Here is a 27,736-nt window from a genome sequence, read left to right as displayed (position 1 = left end):
ACCCACACCACAGCATCGACTGGTGCCGCCAGGGCTTCCTTCAGCTGGAAGAAGGAATGGCGCGCCCTGGTCTTCAGCGACGGCAGCAGATACTTGCCTGCATCCAAGTGACGGTCGTTTGTGCATACGAAGAAGAGCTGGTGAGTGCTACCTCAAAGAGTGTACACACTGGCCTTACTGTGCTGTTCCTGGAGAGGACATGCAGAATGTTGTTAAACCTGTTCTTTTGCTTTTCTTGTAAGAGGAAGATGGTGTGTTGCTCCACGAGGATAATGCTCGCCCACATACTTCTCATCGAGCTCAATGTGCCCTGCAAGACGTGTGGCAACTTCCCTGGCTGGCACGGTCTCTGGACTCGCTCTCCAGTCCAGCAGGTGTGGGGTATGATGGGACGACAAGTGACAGGTGCGACGTGTCAAGCGAGGACTCTTACACAACGACGTGACGTCACGTATCCCAGGGCTGTATTCGCCCCCCATACTATTGACTCGATGACAGAGTCAGCGCCTGTGTTGCCGCCCGTGCCGGCCGCGGTGGTCTCGCGGTTCTAGGCGCTACAGTCTGGAACCGCGCGATCGCTACGGTCGCAGGGTCGAATCCTGCCTCGGGCACGGATGTGTGTGATGTCCTTAGGTTAATTAGGTTTAAGTAGTTCTAAGTTCTAGGGGACTGATGACCTCAGAAGTTAAGTCCCATAGTACTCAGAGCCATTTGAACCATTTTTTTTGCCGCCCGTAGTGGCTACGCCACTTGCTGATATGGATGTCTCAGGTTGGGTCGATGCCTGGTTCGTCCAACCGTGTGTGCTATTCGTCTGTATATGTGTTACCACTTCACGTACTCCATATGCAGTGTTGCAACAATAAATCTTGAGTGACCTATTAACCACCAAAAGCACCAATTTTTTTCCTGGCAGTGTATTAGCAACCATGAGTCGCAACATTTGCAGACAATAATACTATACTATGATATCATCAGCGTCCATCTTCCACCTCTAGTCCACGCTCGCCGTAGACATTAAATCACGAGTAACTTGTAGTTAAAATAGATAACTTCACTAAGAAATGTCCTTGGAAGCCCTGTAGGCTTGTTATAGCTCTACTACTGATGTGGCGACAATGGTTTGCAACTCATAGAGACGTCTAGTTTATAGTTAATATGTATTAAGGAAGAATATTTAGAAAATGGCAGTTCTAATTTGCCGAAACTAGTCATTACTGTACGATCAATTGTGATTTCGGCAAATAAAGTTTTCGAATCAGAACACTTCACCATTTAAAGCTATAGAGAGTCTTCTACAAGACTCTCTCTGTGCCAGGTAATCCAATAGATGTGACTTTAATTGTAATGAATGTAATCCAAATAGAGATGTGCAGGGCGAGTCAAAAAGGAATTTGCAACTTTAGAATGATATAGAAATGTATTGAGATAACTTATAGAATCGGTAGGTGTATGATTATGCAGCAAACAATCTCCATGTACTAGAGTCTATCAGTGCCCCATTCCACCACCAGGAACGCCAGCGTTGTGCACAGTTAAGATGGCTGCTTTCACTGGTGTGGAGCGTGCCCGCTGTGTGTCCTGGTACCATGAAACGAACTCTGCAATAACTGTTCGGCAGTTTCATTAAAGGCCGCGCGTATGTTCCTCCCATTGCAAACAATTTGGCCGACCCGAAAATCGAATCTACGCTGCTGTTGCACAAGTTTCGCCAGTTTTGCTACAGCGAATGTGGGAAACGGAAATTGACTACCAGTGGGATGTGTCCCACATCATAAATGGTATTCGCATCGAAACGAAATGACACTTTTATAAGAAACTTGAGGTTCTTTACAACAAAATAACACATCAATCGACTCTGTAAGTTATCTCAATATACTTCTGTATTTCCTCAGCTACAATGTCCTTTTTGACACACTCTTTATTTTTAGCGTCATTAGTGTGCAGTTTTCTAGAATGCTACTGTTGACGAAAGATAAGCTCCGTCCAAATGCAACATCTTTGAACCTTAGCCTCAGCCACACTCTTTGGTTTATTTACACCCTGTGGAACAAGTGGGAGTTGTTGGCTGTGGAAAGTTTGTTTAGTGCTGTGTGATCAATTCAAATGGAAAACATGAACTACGTTCTCCAATGTGGCTTTTGAGCAATGGGTAAACTGGTGGATGTTAATTACTGCAAGTAATACCATCAAGCTGACCCTGCACAGTAAGTAATTCTAGATAACTCGCCACATTCTGTGCTTCTTTCTATCGTCTTTTCTATTTTCCCAGGACTACATTTAGACATTAGAACAGCTGTGCCAGAGATGACTGGTCTCGTGACATTTTGCGAAATATCTCATGTGGTAAACTAATAATGGGAGGCGCCGCCCAGGGAGGTCGGGCTCGAGGACACGATCTGAGACCGCGTTCCTCAGCAGCGTTGTTGAGGCCACAACTGCCAATCATTCCTACTTTGCTTTTTTTTTCTTCTCAAATATTAAAAATTGTATATTTTTCGATTTGTAAATTTGATGTATTATAATTTCGAGAAGTGATTACAGCTGTGTGTTACACAAAAAATGACAAAAGACCTCCACGCGGCAGTGCACGGGCAGCGCTGCCCGTGACGTCAGCTGTGCAGCCAGACGCCGCGGTGAGGCGGGGGCCGAGTGCACTAAGTGGAGCACTGAGGTCCGCAGAAAATTATCAGATGGCGGACCCTGGCTGTGCAAATGCAGGCTCGGAAAAGAGAGAAAATGCAGCCTTTGCTGGAGTCACTGATAGCTCGGTTAACTCGCGCCGGTCTTCCAGGACGCTTAGCACGATGCCGCAGCCGTGGCGGCTACCTCGGCAGTGAGCGCTCAGCCCCCACTGCCTGAGAGGACAGCGCCGGCCGCCACCGTCAGCTGCCGTCAGCCTCCGAGGCACCCACTTTGCCGCCCACTACGTGTTTTCACGCGGCTGCACAGACAAGTTGTTGTACTGCATTTGCGGCATTCTTAGTGGCCTTCCCTGCACGGAAAGCGAGCTGCCAGTAGTTTGTAACGCTCAGAAGCCGGTGAGTCGGCAGTTTGGCGCCAAACAGCTTTTCAAAGGCTTTTTACAGAACATCCAGGAAGCAAGTAGATCTATCGGACTTTCTTCATTGTAACTACTTCCGCGATTTTCCATGGCCTATTTGTAGACACAGATCACAAACGAGACATTAGCATGGAGTTACCTCTGGCGCCAAAAGTTATGTAATTTCTTCTGATAATCCGTTAGGACATTGACCTGTGCCTCAAACAAGACTTTTTAAGGGTATGGAGACAACCTTATGAATACATGTCAGCAGGGGACCGACCGTTCGAGGGGCTGGAGGCTCAGGAATGGTGTGGAGCGTTTTCAGTTGCAGTGACATGGGACTCCTGATATGTCTATATACAATTCTGATAGCTGACACGCACATAAGCATCCTGTTTCATCATCTGCATCCATTCATGTCCGTTGTAAAGTCCGACTGATTCGGGCAATTCCAGCGGGGCAATGCGGCAACCCACATGTCCAGAATTATTACAGAGTGACTCCAGGAACTTCCTTCTGAGTTTAAAAACTTCCGCTAGCCACCAAACTCCCCAGACGCGAGCATTATTGATCATATCTTGGACGCCTTGCAACGTGCTGTTCAGTAGAGATGTCCACCCTATCGTTCTCTTACGGATTTATGGTCAAACCTGCAGGATGGAAGGTGTCAGCTCCCTCCAGCACTACTTCAGACATTATTCATGTCTGTGCGACATGAACCAATTTCTTTATTCTTCAGTGCTTACATGTGTGCATGTGTATATGTGTCGTTCTTTTTTCACCTACGCATATTATGTACAGGCAAAAACAAATTAGAAAAGAAAAAGTGGTTAACTGGGAAAACAGTGCTAATTATTAGTTTTTAATTTGTACATGGAATTAAATGCAAATACGGCACATAATTAAACGGAAAAAGCATATAGTTTATTAATTTAAAAATGTCTATGGTATTAAATGTGAAATTATATATGTGATTAAATGGTATAAATGGTTCAAATCGCTCTGAGCACTAAGGGACTTAACATCTGAGGACATCAGTCACCTAGAACTTAGAACGACCTAAACCTAACTAACCTAAGGACATCACACACATCCATGCCCGAGGCAGGATTCGAACCTGCGACCATAGCGGTCGCGCGGTTTCAGATTGAAGTGCTAGAACCGCTCGGCCACACCGGCTGGTTTAAATGGTATAGAAAATGAATATATTAAAAAAATACACATCGATCATTTTTTTTTACAAAAAAAGATTGTTAGTAACCATTAGGTATTGTTTTGGTATATCTTTGTTATTTCGGTGAAAAGAAACTAATCGCTTTAAATGACTAGCGAGATGTAAATGATGGAAAAGGAGGATTTCTTTAAGTCTGGAAAATTGTAAGATGTGGCTAGTTATTTACAGTGTACTGCATTACACATGTATTTTCTTCTAGAATAGACACATTTACCTATCAGCATAAAGTGTGTTCAGTAGCCAACTTCAAGGTAAAGAAATAGCAATTAACAATATTACGTACAGTCACAGCTGCTTCATAAAACACTGCCGCTGAGTTACAGTAACTACACGTAATTCATTGTTAACATTAAAGTGCTGACTGCTGCGGGCCACTCTCTGTGGCGTGCCACCCCTCTGGCTGCCCTCCTGCGTGGACCACCAGCTGCGGCGCCAGCACTGCTGTGGAGGACGTGGCTGGCTGGCTGGGTGGAGAGCTGGCTGCTGGTTGCGGCCCCGCCTCTGCAGGTCTCCTCTGGAGGCGGGCTGGCGGCTCCCCACCCAGCCAGTGGCCAGGTGAGCAAACGTTAAAACCTGCGAAGATCCCAGAGAGGATCCCCCCCCCCCCCCACTCTACCTCCCTGCCACACTCAACCCGCACTCAGCTCGCCCACGACGGGCACTCACCCCACCCCCATACCTCGCTCACGAACGGGACCTCATCCCACCCCCTATAGTTCCCTCACAACGGAAGACCGCAGACAGTACTTGCATTTGCGGTTTGGAGCCCGGGTGGTGTTGCTGCAGTAGCTGTTCTTGTTAGTGCTGAGTGCACGTGCTGTTTTGGTTTTGTGCAGCGCTTGCTTTTAAATCGTTGTCAGTGCGGAGCGCGTGATATTTTCGTTTGTTTTAAAATCATTATGAGTGCAGAGTGCGTGTGAAATTTCGTGCTTTCTTTATTCTCATTGTGAGTGCGGAGTGCGTGTGCTATTGTTTTACGTCTTTTTTTACTCATTGTGATTACAGTGTAGCGTCTCTGTTACTAAAATGAGTGCTTTTAAATGCGAAGTGTGTGGGCAAGTGTATAATTACAGAAAGAATCTCAGTCAGAATGTTTGCAAAAACCATCGACAAGAGCTGCCTGTTGCCACTAAAGCTACTGTAGCTTCTTATCAGTGCTATGTGTGTGACAAAATTTTTTCTCTTAAAAATAATTTGTATCGCCACCAACGAAATTTTCATGGTTTGCAGAAAGGGGGGTTGTTCTTCAAGTGTACATTGTGCCCATTTCAAAGTAGTTCAAAACGGGGTTGGATAGATCATTTACAAACTGCTCATCAAATTCAACTTAATTCCGAAGATCTGCAGTTCTCAAATGAAGATGAGTTTTTACAGTGGAAAGAAGACACTGAACGCACGACACATTCAAAGTTTATTAAAACGCATGGGTCTACTAGCTCTACAAATTATTATGGCTGCCATCAGTCAGGTAACTTTGTCTCCAAAGGTAAAGGCACAAGACATCTTAAATTGACAGGCAGCAACAAAATTAATGGAAAGAGCCCTGCACAGATGAAAGTAACTGTACACGAAGGTGGAACATACCAAGTACAATTTGTGTCAACCCACATTTGTCACAAACAAGATTTAACGCACCTGCCCCTGAGTCAAAAAGACCGGGAAACCTTAGCAACAGATATTGCAATGGGACTTCCGTATGAAAAAGTTCTAGATAATGTATGGACAAGTTTGCAGTATTCGGACTTGCAGAGAATCCATTTGACTACCAAGCAAGACTTACATAACATTGCAGCAAGCTATAACCTCTCCTCCAAGTCGCTGAGACATAAAAATGATGCAATTAGTGTCGGAGCTTGGGTAAAAGAAATGAACGAAAGTGAGAATCCATGTGTGTTATTCTATAAACCACAAGACTCGACTAGTGAACATCAAGAACTGAGGAGTGAGGATTTCGTATTAGTGATAAGGAACAGAACACGCGAAATGTTATCAAAATAAGGAGACGACTGTATCTGTATTGAGGGAACCCATGGGCTTAACAGGTATGATTTCGAAGTGACCACTCTCTTAGTACTGGATGGTCTCCGGCAAGGATTCCCATGTGCTTTTCTGATTTCGAACAGGAAGGACGCCGATGTTTTAAGTATATTTTTACAGTACGTAAAATCACAGGTTGGACCAATTTGCCCCAATGTATTCATGTCTGATTTGGCAGAGTCATACAGTATTGCATGGAACAGGACAATGGGTGCTCCTAAGATGAGACTCTGTTGTACCTGGCATGCGGACAGAGCAATGAAAACTAATATCAAGCAGAAAATTGCAGATTGATGAACACCTGGCTGCCATGGCATAGTGTGTGGTTGTTCAACATGGACCTGATTGTGGGTGTCAATCCCTGCAAATAATTTTTGTGTTATTATACAGACAAAATTGATAGGTCTAAAAGGTGGCATATACTCCACTGCAAGTAACTTTTAAATCAGAATCCAAACACTACATTGCTACTGAACAGCAACATTGTGAATATTATTTAATCTGACATCTTTAGCTGATATGAGGACATTAGAGCAGTATGAGATGCATTCGGAATAATGGGTCCGATTAAGTGTTACCTGTTGTGCTGTGTTGCACAATTGGTATGGCATAACCATGCTGCACAGCAACAATGTGGTTCATGTCCAGCCCTGTAAATTAATTTTATATTATAATGCAGACACATTAAAATAGAATTTAAAGATGTCTATATACATTATTATGAATTCAGATTAATATCATACTCAGATATGTTATCTCCATTAGATTTACTTTATACACACCTGATGCACCATGATGAACACCTGACTGCCATAATATACTGTGTGGTTGTTCTACAACATGCAAGTGATTTTTGGTGTCAAGCCCTGCAAATAAATTTCATATCACAATTGATTCAAAATTGATAGGTACTGAAAGATAGTATATACATATACTGTACTGCAAGTAACTATTACATCAGATTCCAAACACACTGCATTGCTACTGAACAGCAAAATTCTAAATTTTACTTAATGTGACATGTTTATTTGGTGTGAGGTCATTATAGTAGTACCACACATATTTGGAATGATGGATCACATCAAGTTTTACCTGTTTTGCTGTGCTGTACATCCAGCACAGTACGACTATGCTCCGCAGGAACATCATGATTCATCTCGAGCTCTGCATATAAATTTCAAATTATAATTCACACAAAGTTGACAGGTGCTGAACACAAATTCGTATATTAGTCATGAATTACATTTTACTCTACCAAGGTTCAACACATAAACGTATCTACTCAATAACTTGAAAATTGATACATACCCTCATTCAGAAGTGATTTTACTACTTCACATCTTTCTTCAGCATTTGGAACAGCCAGAGAAATAGTATGTGCTGTTTTCTTCTTGGTAGAATACAGCCTCCTCTGTGGCGTTAGCTATCTTTTCTGGCCCTTATCTGTTTGTTTGAAACAACTGTTTCGGGCTCAAACAGTTCCTACATTTGCCTTTAAGGATAACACAGTTTTTTTGGCCAACTGCAGTTCAGTCTCCATCATTCCACTGACAATATTGGAAAACACTGAAATAAGCTTCTGTCTCCCTTCTGACAATGATTTTGGTGTTTTTGAAACAGATTTTATGCTTACTTCAGCTAATATTGCTGCTCTCTCACTGGTGGCTTCAACATCAACATCATTACCCAGTACCTCTGGACTTTGTAGGGGATTTTCACTGACACTGTCATCTCGTCAAACAGTGTGAATGTGCTTACACATATTGAATCTTATACTGTAATCCATACATGTACAGTAATACCTATATATGCACACATTGATCACTACATTTTAATGTGCACTCACAGTTGACTCTGTTATCTTTAACAATGTACACCTCTGAGGATTATGTGGATGGCACTTCCCAACCACCATCTACCTCAGTGATGAGGTACTTGTCCATTAACAAACTAGTTTTGTGTTTATTACGAATGTCTTGAACTTTGCTTGTAACCTTCCCTTTTACATTTGCTATAAGCCAGTCAAACATCTTGGCTGTAACGAGACATCAGTGTAGATATGCCTTTGTCCAGTCGTTTTATCTGTCTTGCATTACCATGTATCTCCTTTAACATCCTATGCATACTCTCCACATGCATGTTGGTATTGAGACCGGCATACATTCTGTGACAGTAGGCCCAACACTCCACATTTCCCTCATTGTGTGTCTTGATGTATGAAGCAAATTCTGATGTGTCAGGGTCACTACTGAGCTTCTGCAGTGCTTTTTGCAGTGATTCCTGAAACATACTTACATTTCTCAGCATTGACACTGATTTAATGAGCCGATACACCTCATTTCTTTTATCCAGATCCGCAATTTTCCGCTTGATATTAGTTTTCCCTGCTCTGTCCACATGCCAGGTACAACAGAGTCTCATCTTAGGAGCACCCATTGTCCTGTTCCATGCAATACTGTATGACTCTGCCAAATCAGACATGAATACATTGGGGCAAATTGGTCCAACCTGTGATTTTACGTACTGTAAAAATATACTTAAAACATCGGCGTCCTTCCTGTTCGAAATCAGAAAAGCACATGGGAATCCAGTACTAAGAGAGTGGTCACTTCGAAATCATACCCATTAAGCCCAGGGGTTCCATCAATACAGATACAATCTTCTCCATATTTTGATAACATTTCACGCTGTGCACTTTTTGTTATCACTAATACGAAATCCTCACTCCTCAGTTCTTGACGTTCACTAGTCGAGTCTTGTGGTTTATAGAATAACACACACGGATTATCACTTTCGTTCATTTCTTTTACCCAAGCTCCGACACTAATTGCATCATTTTTATGTCTCAGCGACTTGGAGGAGAGGTTATAGCTTGCAGCAATGTTATATAGTTATACATATATAATGTTGCTTGATAGTCAAATGGATTCTCTGCAAGTCCGAACACTGCAAACTTGTCCGTACGTTATCTAGAAGTTTGTCATATTGAAGTCCCATTGCAATATCTGTTGCTAAGATTTCCCGGTCTTTTTGACTCAGGGGCAGGTGCGTTAAACCTTGTTTGTGACAAATGTGGGTCGACACAAAATGTACTTGGTATGTTCCACCTACGTGTACAGTTACTTTCATCTGTGCAGGGCACTTTCCATTCATTTTGCTGCTGCCTGTCAATTTAAGATGTCTTGTGCCTTTACCTTTGGAGACAAAGTTACCTGTCCGATGGCAGCCATACTAATGTGTAGAGCTAGTAGACCCATGCGTTTTAATAAACTTTGAATTTGTCGTGCGTTCAGTGTCTTCTTTCCACTGTAAAAACTCATCTTCATTTGAGAACTGCAGATCTTCGGAATTAAGTTGAATTTGATGAGCAGTTTGTAAATGATCTATCCAACCCCGTTTTGAATTCCTTTGAAATGGGCGCAATGTACACTTGAAGAACAACCCCCCTTCCTGCAAACCATGAATATTTCGTTGGTGGCGATACAAATTATTTTTAAGAGAAAAAATTTTGTCACACACATAGCTCTGATAAGAAGCTACAGTAGCTTTAGTGGCAACAGGCAGCTCTTGTCGATGGTTTCTGCAAACATGCTGACTGAGATTCTTTCTGTAATTATACACTTGTCCACACACTTCACATTTAAAAACACTCACTTACTACCACTAATTGCTGATTTAATTCAAATACATGGAGCAAATATTGAAGACATGGGGCCGGCCAGAGTGGCTGAGCGGTTGTAGGTGCTTCAGTCTGGAACTGCATGAGAGCTATGGTCGCAGGTTCGAATCCTGCCTCGGGCATGGATGTGTGTGATATCCTTAGGTCAGTTAGGTTTAAGTAGTTCTAAGTTCTAGGGACTGATGACCTCAGATGTTAAGTCCCATAATGCTCAGAGCCATTTGAACCATTTTTGAAGACATGGGTGTAAGTGCTACTCTGAGATGAACAGATGGGAATTTGTGTCTGTCTTTCTGACAATTTCAATACAAATGATGGTAACATCATAACTGCGCTAGATTTCTTGTAGCATTATGATGTAATATAACACAGCTGGAAATGTTATTAATTTTAGCATTTTGAAATAGTTAGGTATTTCCCATATCACTGCAGAAGTTGTGTTCTAATGCATGATGATTGGCATAAACATAAGAATGTCCCAATTGGACACTGGTGATAGATACTCAGGATGTTTTCCATGCCCTTACTACTGCTCTTGTGACCTATACAAGCATGTTTTCAAAGGTTTGAAAACAACATCAAAATTGCTGGAGGTAAAGACAAATAGGTACTTTCAACTCTTAAGATTTATGTCTGTCATTTGTAGTAATGTAAGATTGATTGTTCACTGTCATCAAGGTAGAAGCAGTATTTCTCCTTAAGTGCCTAATGTAGTTATGTTTTTTGTATGTCTACTTGTAATGTTTCTGCAATACTTTATTATTCGTGACACTTCATTTTGTACTAATGTATCTGCAATTAAATGATTGGTTGTATATTCTCAGAGTACTCAGTAAACTTTTATTTTGTACAATGTACAATGTATGTATCATGTTGTAATTTCATTGTACTGTTGGTACTGTATGTATGGAATTATTTCATAATGTAACTAAATTGTACAACTTTTAAATGTTAATGTGGTGTACTATCCAAATAAACAATTGAAATTGTTGCATTTAGTGTAACACAGATTGTGTTTTCAAATATAGTTATCTGAATATTCAAATATAGTTTGCTACATCATTTGTATGACCAGTGAGAGAATTTAACCATCTATGATTGAGACTGTAGTTTGCAAAGTGAAAGGAATTCATTTGTGACCTTTTTGATGTTTTTAATGACATTACTACAGTCCCAAAGATAATGGTATCCTCTTGGAACATCAGATATTGAGTCCCAGGCTAAATGCACCTTGTTCCCCACATTTGGTTTACTCTGTTGTGCTGGTAATTTATAGAAAGTTAATGATTCAATAAAATTATATCACTGAAGAATTTTCATTTTCATTACTGCATTGCCTGTCCTACATAATTAAATGCTATTCTCTGTGCTGCAGTGTCAAGAAAATAGTCATCCCAAATGTGTTATGTAACATGAATGTAAACAAATTGAGCCTCTGAAGCAAATCTCACAGGTGGTTCACAATTTTATCCCCAGCACCTCCCTCCATATCTTTCTACATTTAACAGAAAATCTGACCCTAGGCTGACAGTAAGAGTTCTTCCCTATCATTTCAGTCAATAAAGGTCTTCCTGGAAGGTTTTGGAGAGAGCCACTGGTTTGTATGGAAAGATATGGAAAGAGGTAGTAGATTATCAAAGTTTGATGACTGGCTCAATTGGCAAGAGAGCTGCTCTGCAAAAACCAGTGTGGTATCTGGATTCAGATTCAGGCTGGTTCACAAATTTCATGTTTCATTATTGTTTCAAAACAGTACACTCCACACCACTGTAAAAGATTTCATTTTTGCGGTGTATTCATCACAAATGGTTCTAATTGATACATCACTTCCCATGAAGCTAGGTTATTGTTCATGTTTAATAGTGGAAAAATTAGGATGTGGCAAACAAATGAAGGAAGTAAGTCACCATTAATCTCATTATCTTGCAGTTCCTTGGAATATATTTCTGACCAGTTTCTTGGTTTTTTTTTTTTTTCTCAATGAAATCCAAGTGCTGCCACCATGCATCACAGTAGTGATGCTTGCTTGAGTTGAGAACTGGTAACGCCTAATATCATGACCATACACATGATGTATTGAACAATTAGTCAGGATATTTTAATAACACAGGACAAAGAGCCAGAATGGAGTCTGGTCCCTTTTTTCTCGTCCGGGTATCTCACCCATACAAGAATCTTTTCTATGTTCTGTGTGGTTATACATAATCCCTGGGTTCTTGTTATGCATCCAATATCCAAGATGGTGACTGCATAAAGATGCAATTAATGAAACTTGTACTTCTGTTCAGAACACTTTTAAAATTAAAATATTAGGTCTCACACTATAGATAATTAATAATATCTGAAGTCTCGTGGTGATATACAAAACTTTTCAGAGGATAATAGAATAGCTACATTTTCAGTTTTGATCAGTAACTTCATACCAAGAATGATCTCAAGAAAGAAATGTAACCTAACTACTGAGAAATTAATTGTCAACAGTCATGAAATATACTGGATCTAGTGTTATAATGAGACTGATGAATTCTTTTCATGGGAGGATATTTGCATTACTGTGATGAATGTCAATTTCACAGCAAATTCAATTATATAATCACTTTAACTACCTCCAGAATTTCTATGTCGACCTAATCATATTATGATCTGAGGTATGTTGGTAGTTGTCTTTGTAGGATTTTGTTGTGAAATGATGTTTGCTGAAATGTAGGATGCATAACACTTACACAAGTACACTGCAGCTAAATATATTATGAACTGATATAAATAACATTCTGATTTACAGTGTTATGCATTGTTTTTTTTTTCAGTGTGTCTTGTTTCTGATGTACAACTATATTAAGAGTAGTAATATAAATCAGAAATGAAATCAGACATTTTAACTTTAGAGTGAGGGTTTTCAAAATAATACTCAATAAAAAATAATTATGTATAAAGAAAGCTTACATTAAAGTGACATATTCCACATCATTACGAAATATCGTATTGATAATCTATGGAACAAGTATTTATGTATGTATGTATAATAGAGATGGTAAAATAATACTATTATACAAAATAAAACAGTAATATGTAATACTTACATATGGTTTGTTTTCACCCACCCCAATATGTGGTTGGGGGATATGTATTTCAAAAAAGTTCAGGGAAACAAAATTTAAACAACAACATTGAGTCATTAGGTAAACTCTTGTCAAAAAGGGGAAAATAATTAAAAATATAACAGAATAATTTGGATGCCTAGTAAATGTGGAACATATTTGGCCGACCCCAGCCACCCTCTGAACACACTAAAATCTCCCATGAAAGAAAACGACAGAGGGTCTTTAAGACAAACTTAATGAGATTATAAGACACAAACAAAATCACCAGACTGATGTGAATTATCCATCAACTTTAGAAAAACAATTCTGTTAATCATTTTAAAATAACAATCAAAATTTAGTAACAAACATTTGTAAAAGTTGACCTGTTGAAGGAGTTCAAAAATTCTACTTAATCTCTCTAATTATTTTCCTTCAAGTCAGCAGACGTTTCTTTGCTAATCAAAGTTCGTGAGGATGAATTTGTGAGTAGCTTGGTGGAACATGGAAGTAATGAAATGCTTTCATAATGCTTAAAGACAGCCAACTGGCTGCCTACTGCCCAGTTACCCATTTTGGGCACTCCCTCTGTCAGGTCTACTTTATCTGGTGTGTGGGTTCAGATGGGGAAGAACTCACATATACAAAGGTTGACAGCCACTTCCCAATGTGCAGTTTCTGTCAAGATGAGCAAGCAGGGTGAGAATAGACCTGTGGTAGTAGGTGACCCTGTAGCAGTGCTGAAGCAGGTAGCATGTATTGCATAGCATAGAATGATATCTTCAGTCTGTGTGAGACCCTCAGTTTCTCAAACCCTCAACCAGGTGCCACTCCCCTCATACTACTCTGTATGCATAAAAATCTTCTAGCAGAAGAGTTACAGTGAAAACTGAGCTATAACCTCTTAGAAGGTCTCACTGTCAAGGATCATTTGGTGGAAGACACTGTGACATTGAATAGGCATGTACCATCACAGCAACTGCCTATGCTGATGTGATTAAGGGTGCTGTAAAGGCTAATATATGTCATTGACAAAAACAGCCAGCCCCCATATTGCTCTGTGATTGGTACTGTCTTCTCTTCAGTGGAGGCTATTGTCTACCATCACAGGAGTGTCAATAGGTTCAAAAATGTTCCATGCAAACAGAGACACAACGGTCTTTCCAGCACTATGAGCTTCATTTCCTCTATGTGAATTCTGTAGCCCATTACATGGGAGCAATTTTATCTACTTTGTTTCTTCTACCATTCTATTGTGACAGTGGGGCCACACACGATTAGCCAAGCGGTCTAAGGCACTGCAGTCATGGACTGTGTGGCTGATCCCGGTGGAGGTTCGAGTCCTCCCTCAGGCATGAGTGTGTGTGTTTGTCTTTAGGATAATTTAGGTTAAGTGGTGTGTAAGCTTAGAGACTGATGACCTTAGCAGTTAAGTCCCATAAGATTTCACACACATTTGAACCTTTTTTTTTTTTGACAGTGGGCAACTGATCCGAGGGGTAGGAAAAGCAGGACTTACAGACGCAAATGTGGAAGCATCGGTGTTGCGTGGGTTGGGGAGTATTTGGCTTTTGGGTAGCAAGCCTACCACTAGAGTTTGACATTGAAACATTTTCTTCCATAATCTTCCAGTTGCCATGACCACTACTCTTATTTCCTTATGACAAGATCACTTGAAAGAGGAGTATTTTGACTGTTTTTTGAGAGTTGGCTAGTGCATATGTTTCTGTTGATGTTGTAGGCAGTGAGGAGCTGGTAATTATGATGATAAATAATCACTCAGCACTTGCTACGAATACTTTTATTCTTGCAGCATATACACAATGGATGTAGCATAGAGTGCGAACTAAAGAGAATTGATCTGGCAAAGAGACAGTTCTTCTTGCTGCAGTATAGGGCAGCAATAATATTGGGGGTTAGAGCCAGTGGTTCAACATCCCCACACTGTCCTCACCACTGTAACAGCATAGGCCACAAATGCTTTGATTTGGTGACCTACAATTAATATCAGAGTCAATTGAATGTGATTCCTTTCATTATTTTTACTTATTACAATCGTTCTCTGCTTGGAAAATAGGGTAATAACTTCTCAAATCTGAGAGGTATCTGAAATAGTCAATGTGCACCAATGAGGTACATGCTGCCTGCTTCATGTGTGCCTCAACATATTTGCTGTAAGATGTCTTACCCTTGCAGATCATTACCATAACACCCAACTAGTGAAATTTAAAACATCACATGGTGCTGATGATGAATGCCCTAACCACTGTACACAATACTACCTGTGTTTACATACTGTGGTAAGTAGGAATGCTAAATCATAATGAATGTAACAGTTTTTCCAGGTGTTTATTGTTCCTACAAGTGACTTGTACTGCATCCATGATCCATCGATAAGCTGTTGCATATTTTAAAATCATGTCCATGAGGTCTCTACATATTATCCTTTCTACTATTTGGAGTATAGAAGCCAGCTTCACTGTTTCCTTTTCTATAAGTAGTATGCCATTAAACAGGCCCCTTATTAAAGTATATTGTCAAAATTCAAACAACAGAAACTCCAGGGAAGGATATCAACAGTGTAGGAAAAGACACATTGCTGCTTACCAAAAGGTTTATATGTTAAGTTGCAGACAGACACAATTAAAACACACTTAAACACAAGCTTTCGTCCACAGATAAAGAGAAACACATCATTCATTCACACAAGCAAGCACATCTCACGCACACACGACCGCCACCTATACCAGCTCAGCCAAAATGGGGGAGTTGGGGAAACCTTCTCAGAAGATCCCTGCCTTCTCCCATCATCAAAACCATACCATTACGTACTTGAGCCCTGATAGTTTTATCTACATCTACATCTACATCTATACTCCGCGAGCCACCTTACGGTGTGTGGCGGAGGGTACTTATTGTACCACTATCTGATCCCCCCCTTCCCTGTTCCATTCACGAATTGTGCGTGGGAAGAACGACTGCTTGTAAGTCTCCGTATTTGCTCTAATTTCTCGGATCTTTTCGTTGTGATCATTACGCGAGATATATGTGGGCGGTGGTAATATGTTGCCCATCTCTTCCCGGAATGTGCTCTCTCGTAATTTCGATAATAAACCTCTCCGTATTGCGTAACGCCTTTCTTGAAGTGTCCGCCACTGGAGCTTGTTCAGCATCTCCGTAACGCTCTCGCGCTGACTAAGTGTCCCCATGACGAATCGCGCTGCTTTTCGCTGGATCATGTCTATCTCTTCTATTAATCCAACCTGGTAAGGGTCCCATACTGATGAGCAATACTCAAGAATCGGACGAACAAGCGTTTTGTAAGCTACTTCTTTCGTCGATGAGTCACATTTTCTTAGAATTCTTCCTATGAATCTCAACCTGGCGCCTGTTTTTCCCACTATTTGTTTTATGTGATCATTCCACTTCAGATCGCTCCGGATAGTAACTCCTAAGTATTTTACGGTCGTTACCGCTTCCAATGATTTACCACCTATGGCATAATCGTACTGGAATGGATTTCTGCCCCTATGTATGCGCATTATATTACATTTATCTACGTTTAGGGAAAGCTGCCAGCTGTCGCACCATGCATTAATCCTCTGCAGGTCCTCCTGGAGTACGTACGAGTCTTCTGATGTTGCTACTTTCTTGTAGACAACCGTGTCATCTGCAAATAGCCTCACGGAGCTACCGATGTTGTCAACTAAGTCATTTATGTATATTGTAAACAATAAAGGTCCTATCACGCTTCCCTGCGGTACTCCCGAAATTACCTCTACATCTGCAGATTTTGAACCGTTAAGAATGACATGTTGTGTTCTTTCTTCTAGGAAATCCTGAATCCAATCACAAACCTGGTCCGATATTCCGTAAGCTCGTATTTTTTTCACTAAACGTAAGTGCGGAACCGTATCAAATGCCTTCCTGAAGTCCAGGAATACGGCATCAATCTGCTCGCCAGTGTCTACGGCACTGTGAATTTCTTGGGCAAATAGGGCGAGCTGAGTTTCACACGATCTCTGTTTGCGGAATCCATGTTGGTTATGATGAAGGAGATTTGTATTATCTAAGAACGTCATAATACGAGAATACAAAACATGTTCCATTATTCTACAACAGATTGACGTAAGCGAAATAGGCCTATAATTATTCGCATCTGATTTATGACCCTTCTTGAAAATGGGAACGACCTGCGCTTTCTTCCAGTCGCTAGGTACTTTACGTTCTTCCAGCGATCTACGATAAATTGCTGATAGAAAGGGGGCAAGTTCTTTAGCATAATCACTGTAGAATCTTAAGGGTATCTCGTCTGGTCCGGATGCTTTTCCGCTACTAAGTGATAGCAGTTGTTTTTCAATTCCGATATCGTTTATTTCAATATTTTCCATTTTGGCGTCCGTGCGACGGCTGAAGTCAGGGATCTGAATAGCATTCAGATAATTATTTAGGAACTCTGAATCATTATAACTGTTTTTCATGGACCTGAGGTATTTAATGGCTTATGAGGACTTTTTAATATCTGCCATTATCCATTTGTTTTGTGAGACATTGATATGATGTAGGTACCTTTCGAAATGTCTTTTCAAAATTCAATTTAAAAATGTTGAGAATTTAGAGATTTTCACATTTCCACCAGTTTCTCCATATAATTCATCTCAACTTTGTTTTGCTTGTTATTTTCAAATATCTTCTATTTTTTATTTCTGATAGATGTCTTTTGCAAACTTGCAGATTTGGAGATTTTCCCATGCCAGATTTTACTGTTCTTATTTACCAGAAATGGTCTGACAGCCGAAGATATTTTTCAGCTACATCACACTTTTCCCTGTCCATGTTTGTGGCCACAGTGTCAATCACCAATGGAGTCACTGCAGTAATATTTATTACACCATTGACCAACAGGGACATGCGAAAACTCTGAAGTATATTGATGAAGGTTCTACTTGTTTTGTTTTGATATTTGTGTTTATGTCTCAACAGAAAGGTTTGTTTACTTTAGTGTCTGAGGCTTTTAGAACTTCTGTTAATTTATTGAAAAAAGTTCCCACACTGCTACTAGGACTTTGATACACACACAGTATGATTAATTTTCTGGTTGTATCAAGCCCTGTTAATTCATTAGCTGATATTTCAAAGTGGAATTTGATACACACACAATATGATTAATTTTCTGGTTGTATCAAGCCCTGTTAATTCAGTATCTGATATTTCAAAGTGTTTGTCTTCACTTATTGTAGTAAGGACACACCTTGATTTGAGCCACATTTCTTTTCTTGTATAAATGCACAATCCTCAACCCTTTCGAAGTAGCCCCGTGGTAAGGGTCTGTCCTTACATACAATGCTAATAATACATGTTTGATTTCTGTGTCTTTAAACCAGTGCTCAGTGACAGAAACTACTGTGCAGTACAAGGACTGGATCTCACCTTCAGACTGTTGTATTTTATGTTTTATTGATTGTATGATTTGATGAAGAGTTGTTAAGTCTCTGGAACGTCCCATGATACTTCTTCTGATGGGTTCTTGTTTTCTTATGACATGTAAAAATATCCATATTATAAACTATTGTATCAGATTTTTTTATCTGCTGCAGATACTCTTTAGTTGGGGAAATCTGTTATCTGGATTTATTAGAAAAACGATCTACTTCTTCCGTGTATGACAGCAAATGTTTCATAATGCTTGGGCCTAGGTACACCCCGTATACTATGGTGAATCTGCTGTACCAATCTTCTCTTCCTCTTCCTGCTTAGGACTAGGTCATCTCTAGTGACACACCATGATGGTATTGACTGGCATGACAGCAACATGTGTGAACCTGGCTGCCATCAGTGTCTTCTGTAACTCCACATTAATCTGCTTCAAAGTTCCATATAGGTATGGCTGATCATGACACTGGGACAACTCATCAAAGTGTGCATTTGTGCCATGTGTCAGGGAAACTGTCTTATCCAGGTCACCACCTATGTCTTATGCCCCATTCCTGTCCCAACTGTTTCCAACCCCTACCCACCATCACCACATGGTCATCTTTTGAGAAATCCGTAGCTAAAGACCTTAAGCCCTGAATTTAGTTTGAATGCACTCGTGACCTTGTATGCTACCCTAATTTTTTCTGTAACTGAGGCCTACATCTTGCCCATGACTACTACCTAGCAGCACCACATTTTTTTCTTCCCAACTCATTGTATACTCCTAGGCTTCCTGACATTGGTTGAAATGTATTGTACATTTCCTGCTGCTAGTCCTACCCGAGGCTCTTCTCCACTGAACTCTGGCAGTAGTAAATACCTGTTTCTGGCGTTGATAATAAAACTATCAGATCACATTCTCTTTCTTCCTACCTACTGCCAGTTCTTAACCACTGTCCTCCCCTTTATCTCTCTTGATCCTGATCAATTCCTACTTGCTTCCTTTTCTATTCTTCAGACAAAATGTTCCTACTGCATACTCTGCATTTCCAGAAGTGAGCCTCTTTTGATTTCCCAGAGTTCTCCCCACTGCATCTCCCCTCCCCCCCCCCCCCCCCCCCCACCTCAGTGAGAATATTTTCTACAGGACTGGCAACAAATCACCCAATTCACTATTCTATAACAGCTCCTGTATTTCTCACTCATGATTGGATTCGATAGAAGAATTAAGTTCAAATTTGTCAAGGACGTGAGATTGGCTGTAACCACACACACACACACAATGATAAATTGTTTTGTGTTGTTGCCGCTGTTTACGTTCCGGTTTACAGGTACAGTGGCAGAAGAATTAATTACTAATAGCTTTGGTTTTGGAGAATCACGTTATAAAGAATGTTTAGATACGTTTTTAAACGTTAGCAATTCAGAAATTTTATGCCTACATCACGTCTGTCTAACCAGTAACAAATACGAACTGTGTTGATAAAAATGAATTAAAACGTTTAATTACTCTTTTCTGGTAAGAACAGACAGAATAGACACTACTGGAACTAACAGCTGCCTTGTTTTAACGAAATGTAAATTATTAAGAACACTTAAGAAGATATTTTAATGTTTATGTAACACAAAATTTCGGCCTACGTCGCGAGTATTGGGATTTATATTAAACGAATCGCTTTTAAGAAAAAGTATCACTGAAAACACTAAATATTCATTTTCGCAAGAAGAACGGACACTACAGCAAGTATACAAAATAAGAGTTCCTACTTCTTAAGGCACTCCTGCACCCACACAACATTTAAATCACTACAGATAAACTGAAAGTAGATCAATAAATAGTACATAATTTTGAAGCGAATTAGTCGGTCCATTGAAGTATTTGGTAATTATAACAATAATTCATAGGTTGCAATATACTTACTTCTAACTTTACATACAGACGCAAATACCATATTAATGAAACACCTCATGTGTCATGTATGGAAAATACGACTGTCTTCATAACGCTTTTGTTATCAGTATGATTTTTATATTCTTCATTTCTTTAGGCCTAATGACTCAAGCTACATTTTATAAACAAAGATATTAAGTCAAGTGAGGATATTGTAAACAAGTAGGCCTGTCTATTCTTATTACATTATTGCTTCTATTCTGTAGCAGAATTTTTGGATGTTTGAGATACAGAGACTAGAAACAAGACAGTGAAGCTAATGCAAATAGTGCAAGCTGTTTGGTGGATAAAGCTTACATTTATGTCTGTACTGACATATTACAGTATTTTTACTGTGCTGTTTTGGTTTGTGTTTGTTCTGTGTCTTATAATCTGGAAAGTTTTTTTTGGAGGAATAAAAGAAATAAACTGTGTTGCCATCTGCGGCATCGTAAGCTTTTATTACCGACATACGTAACATTTCGAACCACATTATTTGCGAAGTGTAGCTTTCCCGAAAGATCACGTTACATTAAGCGATTAATTTGATGGTAATTGGCTCACATTATAATTAACAGACAGCACGTTTGTACTTCGCTTTCGTTTATTATTTTAAATCATTTGTGATTTTTTGTTCCGCTTGTTGTAAATACCATTAGATACCGGAAATCCATTTTAAGTTATAGACACTTCTACTTCATCAATAACACACAGTTATAATCGTAGTCGTGTCTGTAAACGTTTACAGTAATACCTGAAACTTAAAGTCTTTGCCTTATACGTTGGAAATTGTTCATTTTCTAGTTCTCGTTCTAGGAGTAACATATCTGCGACGATGTGTATCGTTTTGCACCAGTTGGGCGGAGCATCTTGCTGATCAGGGGTGGAGCTTAAGTGGGGTGGGCGGGGAGTATGTGACGGGATCTTCGCTGGTTTTAAGCTCATGTGGCCAGGTGGGGCCCGCGGCGGCAGCTCGCCACAGCACTGCCCAGCCGACCCGTGCGCCGCTGCCCCACACAGGCGTCTTGCGCCCAGTGCTGGAGACTTCCGAGTAAGCACTGGCTCATGGCACGTTTATATGCACTTGAATGGTGAGGATTGGTATGCAGTGAGGCAGGAAGAACAATTTATTTTGTATTTTCTTTACTTACATACACTCCCGGAAATGGAAAATAGAACACATTGACACCGGTGTGTCAGACCCACCATACTTGCTCCGGACACTGTGAGAGGACTGTACAAGCAATGATCACACGCACGGCACAGCGGACACACCAGGAACCGCGGTGTTGGCCGTCGAATGGCGCTAGCTGCGCAGCATTTGTGCACCGCCCCCGTCAGTGTCAGCCAGTTTGCCGTGGCATACGGAGCTCCATCGCAGTCTTTAACGCTGGTAGCATGCCGCGACAGCGTGGACGTGAACCGTATGTGCAGTTGACGGACTTTGAGCGAGGGCGTATAGTGGGCATGCGGGAGGCCGGGTGGACGTATCGCCGAATTGCTCAACACGTGGGGCGTGAGGTCTCCACAGTACATCGATGTTGTCGCCAGTGGTCGGCGGAGGGTGCACGTGCCCGTCGACCTGGGACCGGACCGCAGCGACGCACGGATGCACGCCAAGACCGTAGGATCCTACGCAGTGCCGTAGGGGACAGCACCACCACTTCCCAGCAAATTAGGGACACTGTTGCTCCTGGGGTATCGGCGAGGACCATTCGCAACCGTCTCCATGAAGCTGGGCTACGGTCCCGCATACCGTTAGGCCGTCTTCCGCTCACGCCCCAACATCGTGCAGCCCGCCTCCAGTGGTGTCGCGACAGGTGTGAATGGAGGGACGAATGGAGACGTGTCGTCTTCAGCGATGAGAGTCGCTTCTGCCTTGGTGCCAATGATGGTCGTATGCGTGTTTGGCGCCGTGCAGGTGAGCGCCGCAATCAGGACTGCATACGACCGAGGCACACAGGGCCAACACCCGGCATCATGGTGTGGGGAGCGATCTCCTACACTGGCCGTACACCACTGGTGATCGTCGAGGGGACACTGAATAGTGCACGGTACATCCAAACCGTCATCGAACCCATCGTTCTACCATTCCTAGACCGGCAAGGGAACTTGCTGTTCCAACAGGACAATGCACGTCCGCATGTATCCCGTGCCACCCAACGTGCTCTAGAAGGTGTAAGTCAACTACCCTGGCCAGCAAGATCTCCGGATCTGTCCCCCATTGAGCATGTTCGGGACTGGATGAAGCGTCGTCTCACGCGGTCTGCACGTCCAGCACGAACGCTGATCCAACTGAAGCGCCAGGTGGGAATGGTATGGCAAGCCGTTCCACAGGACTACATCCAGCATCTCTACGATCGTCTCCATGGGAGAATAGCAGCCTGCATTGCTGCGAAAGGTGGATATACACTGTACTAGTGCCGACATTGTGCATGCTCTGTTGCCTGTGTCTATGTGCCTGTGGTTCTGTCAGTGTGATCATGTGATGTATCTGACCCCAGGAATGTGTCAATAAAGTTTCCCCTTCCTGGGACAATGAATTCACGGTGTTCTTATTTCAATTTCCAGGAGTGTATGTACGTTTTATACTCATTGTGTAGTGAAAAGTTTTCCCAGATGTTGCTTCATACAAGTCTAAAAAATTCAGCTTGTATAGTATTCTGTTCAGCAAGTGCCTCAACATATGTATTAGTAGACATACCATCCCTGAATTCTACTTCAGTGAACTGGACAGTAATACGCTCTGCTGGTACAGCATTTTCTTATCTCGTACAGACTACTACACATTGATCTTGCCAAAAGCCGAGAAGCGATTCTTCTTGGTGTTTCAGCTCACTGGGGCACTCTGGGATCCTCTCTGCTGCACTGTGGGATGCTCTCTGGGCCACTCTGGGACGCTCTCTGTTGTACTTTTATATTCTCTTTTGTTCACTCTGTGGTAGTGTCTGTTTTATTGTTTAATATAAAGTTGCGAACCATCCTTATCTATCTCGTGAGATTTTTTTAAATTATAACTCTACTATCATTTACAATTATTATCTATTAGTTCAATTAATTCAGTCTTTATTGATTATAATCTATCGATGGGTTGCAGGGGTTCCGACCCCTGCGGAGGTGGGTGGGTATTCATGCATGGCTGTGCTGGTAGCACTGCGCTACGCTCCTCTTACATTCAGATACCAGCACCTCAGTCTGTCTGTAGCAGTTGCTGAGATGCAGTATAGATCATCCAAATTCCCCACACTCAAATGTTTTATTTAAATGCGCATATCCCCTGACTTTAATTCAATCATAGCTTCCCTGTACAAAAAATGTCTGTGAAATCTTATGGGACTTAGCTGCTAAGGTCATCAGTCCCTAAGCTTGCACACTACTTAACCTAAATGGTCCTAAGGACAAACACACACACCCATGCCCGAGGGAGGACTCGAACCTCCGCCAGCGCCAACCACACAGTCCATGACTGCAGCGCCTTAGACCGCTCAGCTAATCCCGCGCGGCCTTCCCTGTACATATATACTGTTGAAACCCTCCTCCCATACATTTTAATATCAGTTCGTGATTGAAATGCACCACACTGTACATAAAATTTTTCTATTTCTACAGCCATCCCAACGTCACTGTCGGGTTCTGGACCTACATTGACGCGTTTAAATAGAATAAGTCACATTATATATATATGTGTTGGTGAAAAGCATTACACTTCCGCAACATAACTGAGACTTGCCGGCTTGAGGAAGGTCTGATGTCTGTGTATAATAGGAGAAAGACTGCAGGTCTGATAAATCTGGAAGATACTCTGTGGCTTGCTGCTGCATTCCAGTTGTAGTTCGTTGCCCTCCTGAAAAAATACATAGGTATTGTCGAGTATGTTTGGTTTTTCGGACCATCCCTGCTGACTGCACTTTGTGACGTTCTTTTCACTACTTTACACAGACCTGAAATGATCTTTATTGGGCGAGAACAGTGTCGGGGAGGGTAATGTAGGGGGGATTGGAGTGGGGAGGGAAGGGTGAGTGGACGGCAAGGCGACATACGGATATGTGTCTGCTGTAATATGACACCGGAAGAAAAGTACTGACGGATCCCGAGGCAGCGATTTTGCTAGCAGTCCACTGTGATCCTGTGATACAGTGCCTCACTGCAGTCTCTTAACGGATGAACGATCACACAGAAAAGGTTTCTAGATATGGGAGTGGAACGCAAATTTCTTAATAGCAGAATCCCTTACTTTGCACTCGACAGCGAGTGTTCATGAGAGACAAAGGTATCGCCAGGAGTGCGGCAGAACGTAATCTGACAGACAGGATGAGCTGATGATGCTGTAGCGTACAGGGACGTCTAAGTGTTGAGTGACTGTAGGAGGGTACAAGATGACTTCAAAATTTCTAGTTGGTAAGATGAATTATAGTTAGATCCAAATGGAGAAATATTCGAATACAGAATTAGCAGCGCGCTGCTTCACATTCACGTTGATGAAATATCTAGGTGTCACGTTGCAAAGTGATGTGAAATGAAATGAGCATCTAAGGGTGCAGCAGAGAAGGTGAATGCTCGACTTCGAGTAGAGAATTTTAGGAAAGAATGGTTCATTTGTAGAAAACAAAATGTAGGACACTAGTACAACCCGTTCTTGAGCGCTGTTTGAGTGTTTTGGATCCGCACAAGGTCTTATTAAGGAAAGACGCCGAAGCAATTTAACTGTGCAGCCAGAGTTGTTACCTCCAGGATCGAACAACATGCTAGTGTTATTGAGGTGGTTTGTGAACGAAAATAGGAGCCCCTGTAGCGAAGACGGTATTATTTCTGGAAAAATTATAGAGGAAATTTAGAGAACCGACATTAGAAGCTGAGTGCAGAACGATTTCACTGGCGTCAACGTCCATTTCGCTTAAGGAGCACTAACAGAGAAATTTGGGTGCCTGTGGAGTCATGGTGAAGAAGTGGGATCTAGAGAAGATAATATCCAACAAAGAAAAAATTACAAACATGCAGTACTTGAGTTTCTAAACACATTAAGAGGCAAAGAACCACCTGATAATGTCAAAGAATACTGGAATATGCTCAAAGAAGAAATCATTAAAGCAGGACAGCAAAATATAGCAGATGTAAAAGGGAAAAGAAACGAGAGGTCACACAAGGAATGATTTACAATGTGGAGGAGAGAAGAAAATTTAAAAACAAGAACATTGAAGATGCAAGAAAGATGTACCCAAGGTTAAATAATGAACTGCAAAGAGAAACAGAGCAGGCTAGGAAAAAATGTCTAAGAGGAATGTAATGCAATCGAAGAACTGGACAGGAAGGGAAGATACGACTTACTGTATGACAGAGTAAAGATTATGACATGGGATTAAAACAGAGCAGGGAGTGCTACTATGGAAATTTTGAGTAAAGACGAAAAGGTAGTGTACGAAGATCGTGACGATGTCCTCCAGAGATGGGAAGAGTATCTAAAAGAGCTATATGACACAGATCGCAAACCGGAAACGTGGAACTTGAATTACTTAACAGTGTAAATGATGACCAGAAAGGAAGGGCCAATCATCATAATGGAAGAAGTAATGTCTGGCATAGCTGCAATGAAAAATGGTAAAGCTGTACGTACAGATACCGGGAGAAATATTAAAATGCTTGAAACAAGATGGAAGAAGGGAAATATTGAGGTTATGAATAAAATATGTGACAGTGGTAAATGGCCTGAGGACTTTCTGACAAAACTAATGATTCCATTACCGAAAAAACAAGGAACCAAGAAATGCAGTGAGCACACGACAATCAGCCTCATTTCAAATGCAGCCAAAATGATGTTAAGAATAATTAATAACAGACTTGAAAAAGTAATGGAGGAGAATCTTGGCAGGGAGCACTTTGGCTTTAGACGGAATACGGACACCAGAGATGCAGTGGGGCTCCTACGAATCTTGGGAGGAAGGTTTATTGAAAAAGTAAGAGACCTCTAAATGTGCTTCACCGATCTAGAAAAGGCATATGACAATGTGGCTTGGGACAGGCTGGCGACTGTAATGAGAGAAAAGAGAGTGGACTGGAAAACCAGAAGACTCATTATGTCTTAATCAAAAAGCCTCACTTAAAATGAGGGGAGAAAGTACAAACTGGATCGGACTAGGAAAAAGACTAAGACAACGATGCTGTCTATCACCTACCGTTTTCAATGTCTACTTGGAAAATATGATTGCCCAATGCACATTAGATGACAAAGGAGTAGAAATTGAAGAAGAGTAGGGTGTTTGAGGTTTGCTGATGACATTGTCCTTCTAGCCACAGGGGAAAAACAATTACAGGATTTAGTGGACACCATTGACGCCATTATGGAATGAAAATTAACACAAAGAAAACAAAAGTATTGGCACCAGGAGAAAATAAAGAAATAAAAATTATGCTGAATGGAGAAATATTAGAACAGGTGCTAAATTTTAAGTATCTTGGAAGAAGGATAGGCACCGACTGGAAGTGCACCACAGAAATGAAAACAAGGATAGCAGTGGTAAAAGAGGCATTTGATAAGAAAAGGAGAATTTTCTGCAGCAGTGTGGACAGAGAATTGAGGAAAAGATAAAATGTTTTGTATGGAGTGTTATTCTGTATGGCCGTGAAACATGGGTTTTGAGGAAGAAAAACAGAGAAAGGCTGGAGGCTCCTGAGATGTGAACATGGCGGAGTATGGAAAGAATAAGTTGGATGGACAGAGTAATAAATGAAGAGGTATTGAGATGAGTGGGAGAGAAAAGATAGTTGCTAGATGTAATAAAGAGAAGAAAAGTAAATTGGATTGGGCATATATTAATAAAGAATGACGGACTGATAAAAACAGTTGTAGAAGGTAATGTAGAAGGGAAAAGGAAGCGAGGAAGGAGGACACTTCAGATACTGGATGACATAATGGACGGTACAACATACCGCAGCTGTAAGAAGGAGGCAATGGATCGCAGAAAATGGAGAGGCAAAGGACCTGCTAATATAGCAGATGATTGATGATGATGATGGAGGCATAAAGGGAGTCGCTTTTCCATTGCTGTATTTACGAGCGTAACAGGGAAGAAAATGGCTAGTGATGGTGCAAGGAAACTTCCACCATGCACCATATTGCGACTTACGGAGTATGTGTGGAGTTGTAGATGTACATCTGCATCTACACCAGTACTCCGCGTGACACCCGACCGTGTGTGGCGGAGGGTTCTTCTAGCATCACTAAGTGACAATCTCCTTAGTGGGCTTGTCGCTTTGTCTAGGTGTTCTGCAAACAAAACACAGTCTTCCCTACAAGATTTTCTATTTGATCGTTCCTATT

The 27,736-nt window shown here is 41.3% G+C and overlaps 1 protein-coding gene across 1 annotated transcript in view; it reads left to right on the top strand.

The window, feature by feature from the left end:
• Nucleotides 1-2,807: 2,807 nt before the first annotated feature.
• LOC126426455 (uncharacterized) overlaps nucleotides 2,808-27,736 on the top strand; it is a 125,014-nt gene continuing 100,085 nt past the window's right edge. The window contains exons 1-4 of the mRNA XM_050088369.1: nucleotides 2,808-2,836; nucleotides 4,636-4,835; nucleotides 15,273-15,376; nucleotides 21,362-21,472. Of these exons, the coding sequence (XP_049944326.1) occupies nucleotides 2,808-2,836; nucleotides 4,636-4,835; nucleotides 15,273-15,376; nucleotides 21,362-21,472 (444 nt within the window). The remainder of the gene's footprint in view (nucleotides 2,837-4,635; nucleotides 4,836-15,272; nucleotides 15,377-21,361; nucleotides 21,473-27,736) is intronic.

Source organism: Schistocerca serialis, chromosome 11 (assembly GCF_023864345.2).
Source record: "Schistocerca serialis cubense isolate TAMUIC-IGC-003099 chromosome 11, iqSchSeri2.2, whole genome shotgun sequence".
Classification (NCBI taxonomy): Eukaryota; Metazoa; Arthropoda; class Insecta; order Orthoptera; family Acrididae; genus Schistocerca; species Schistocerca serialis.
This window is presented reverse-complemented; position numbering and strand designations above follow the sequence as displayed.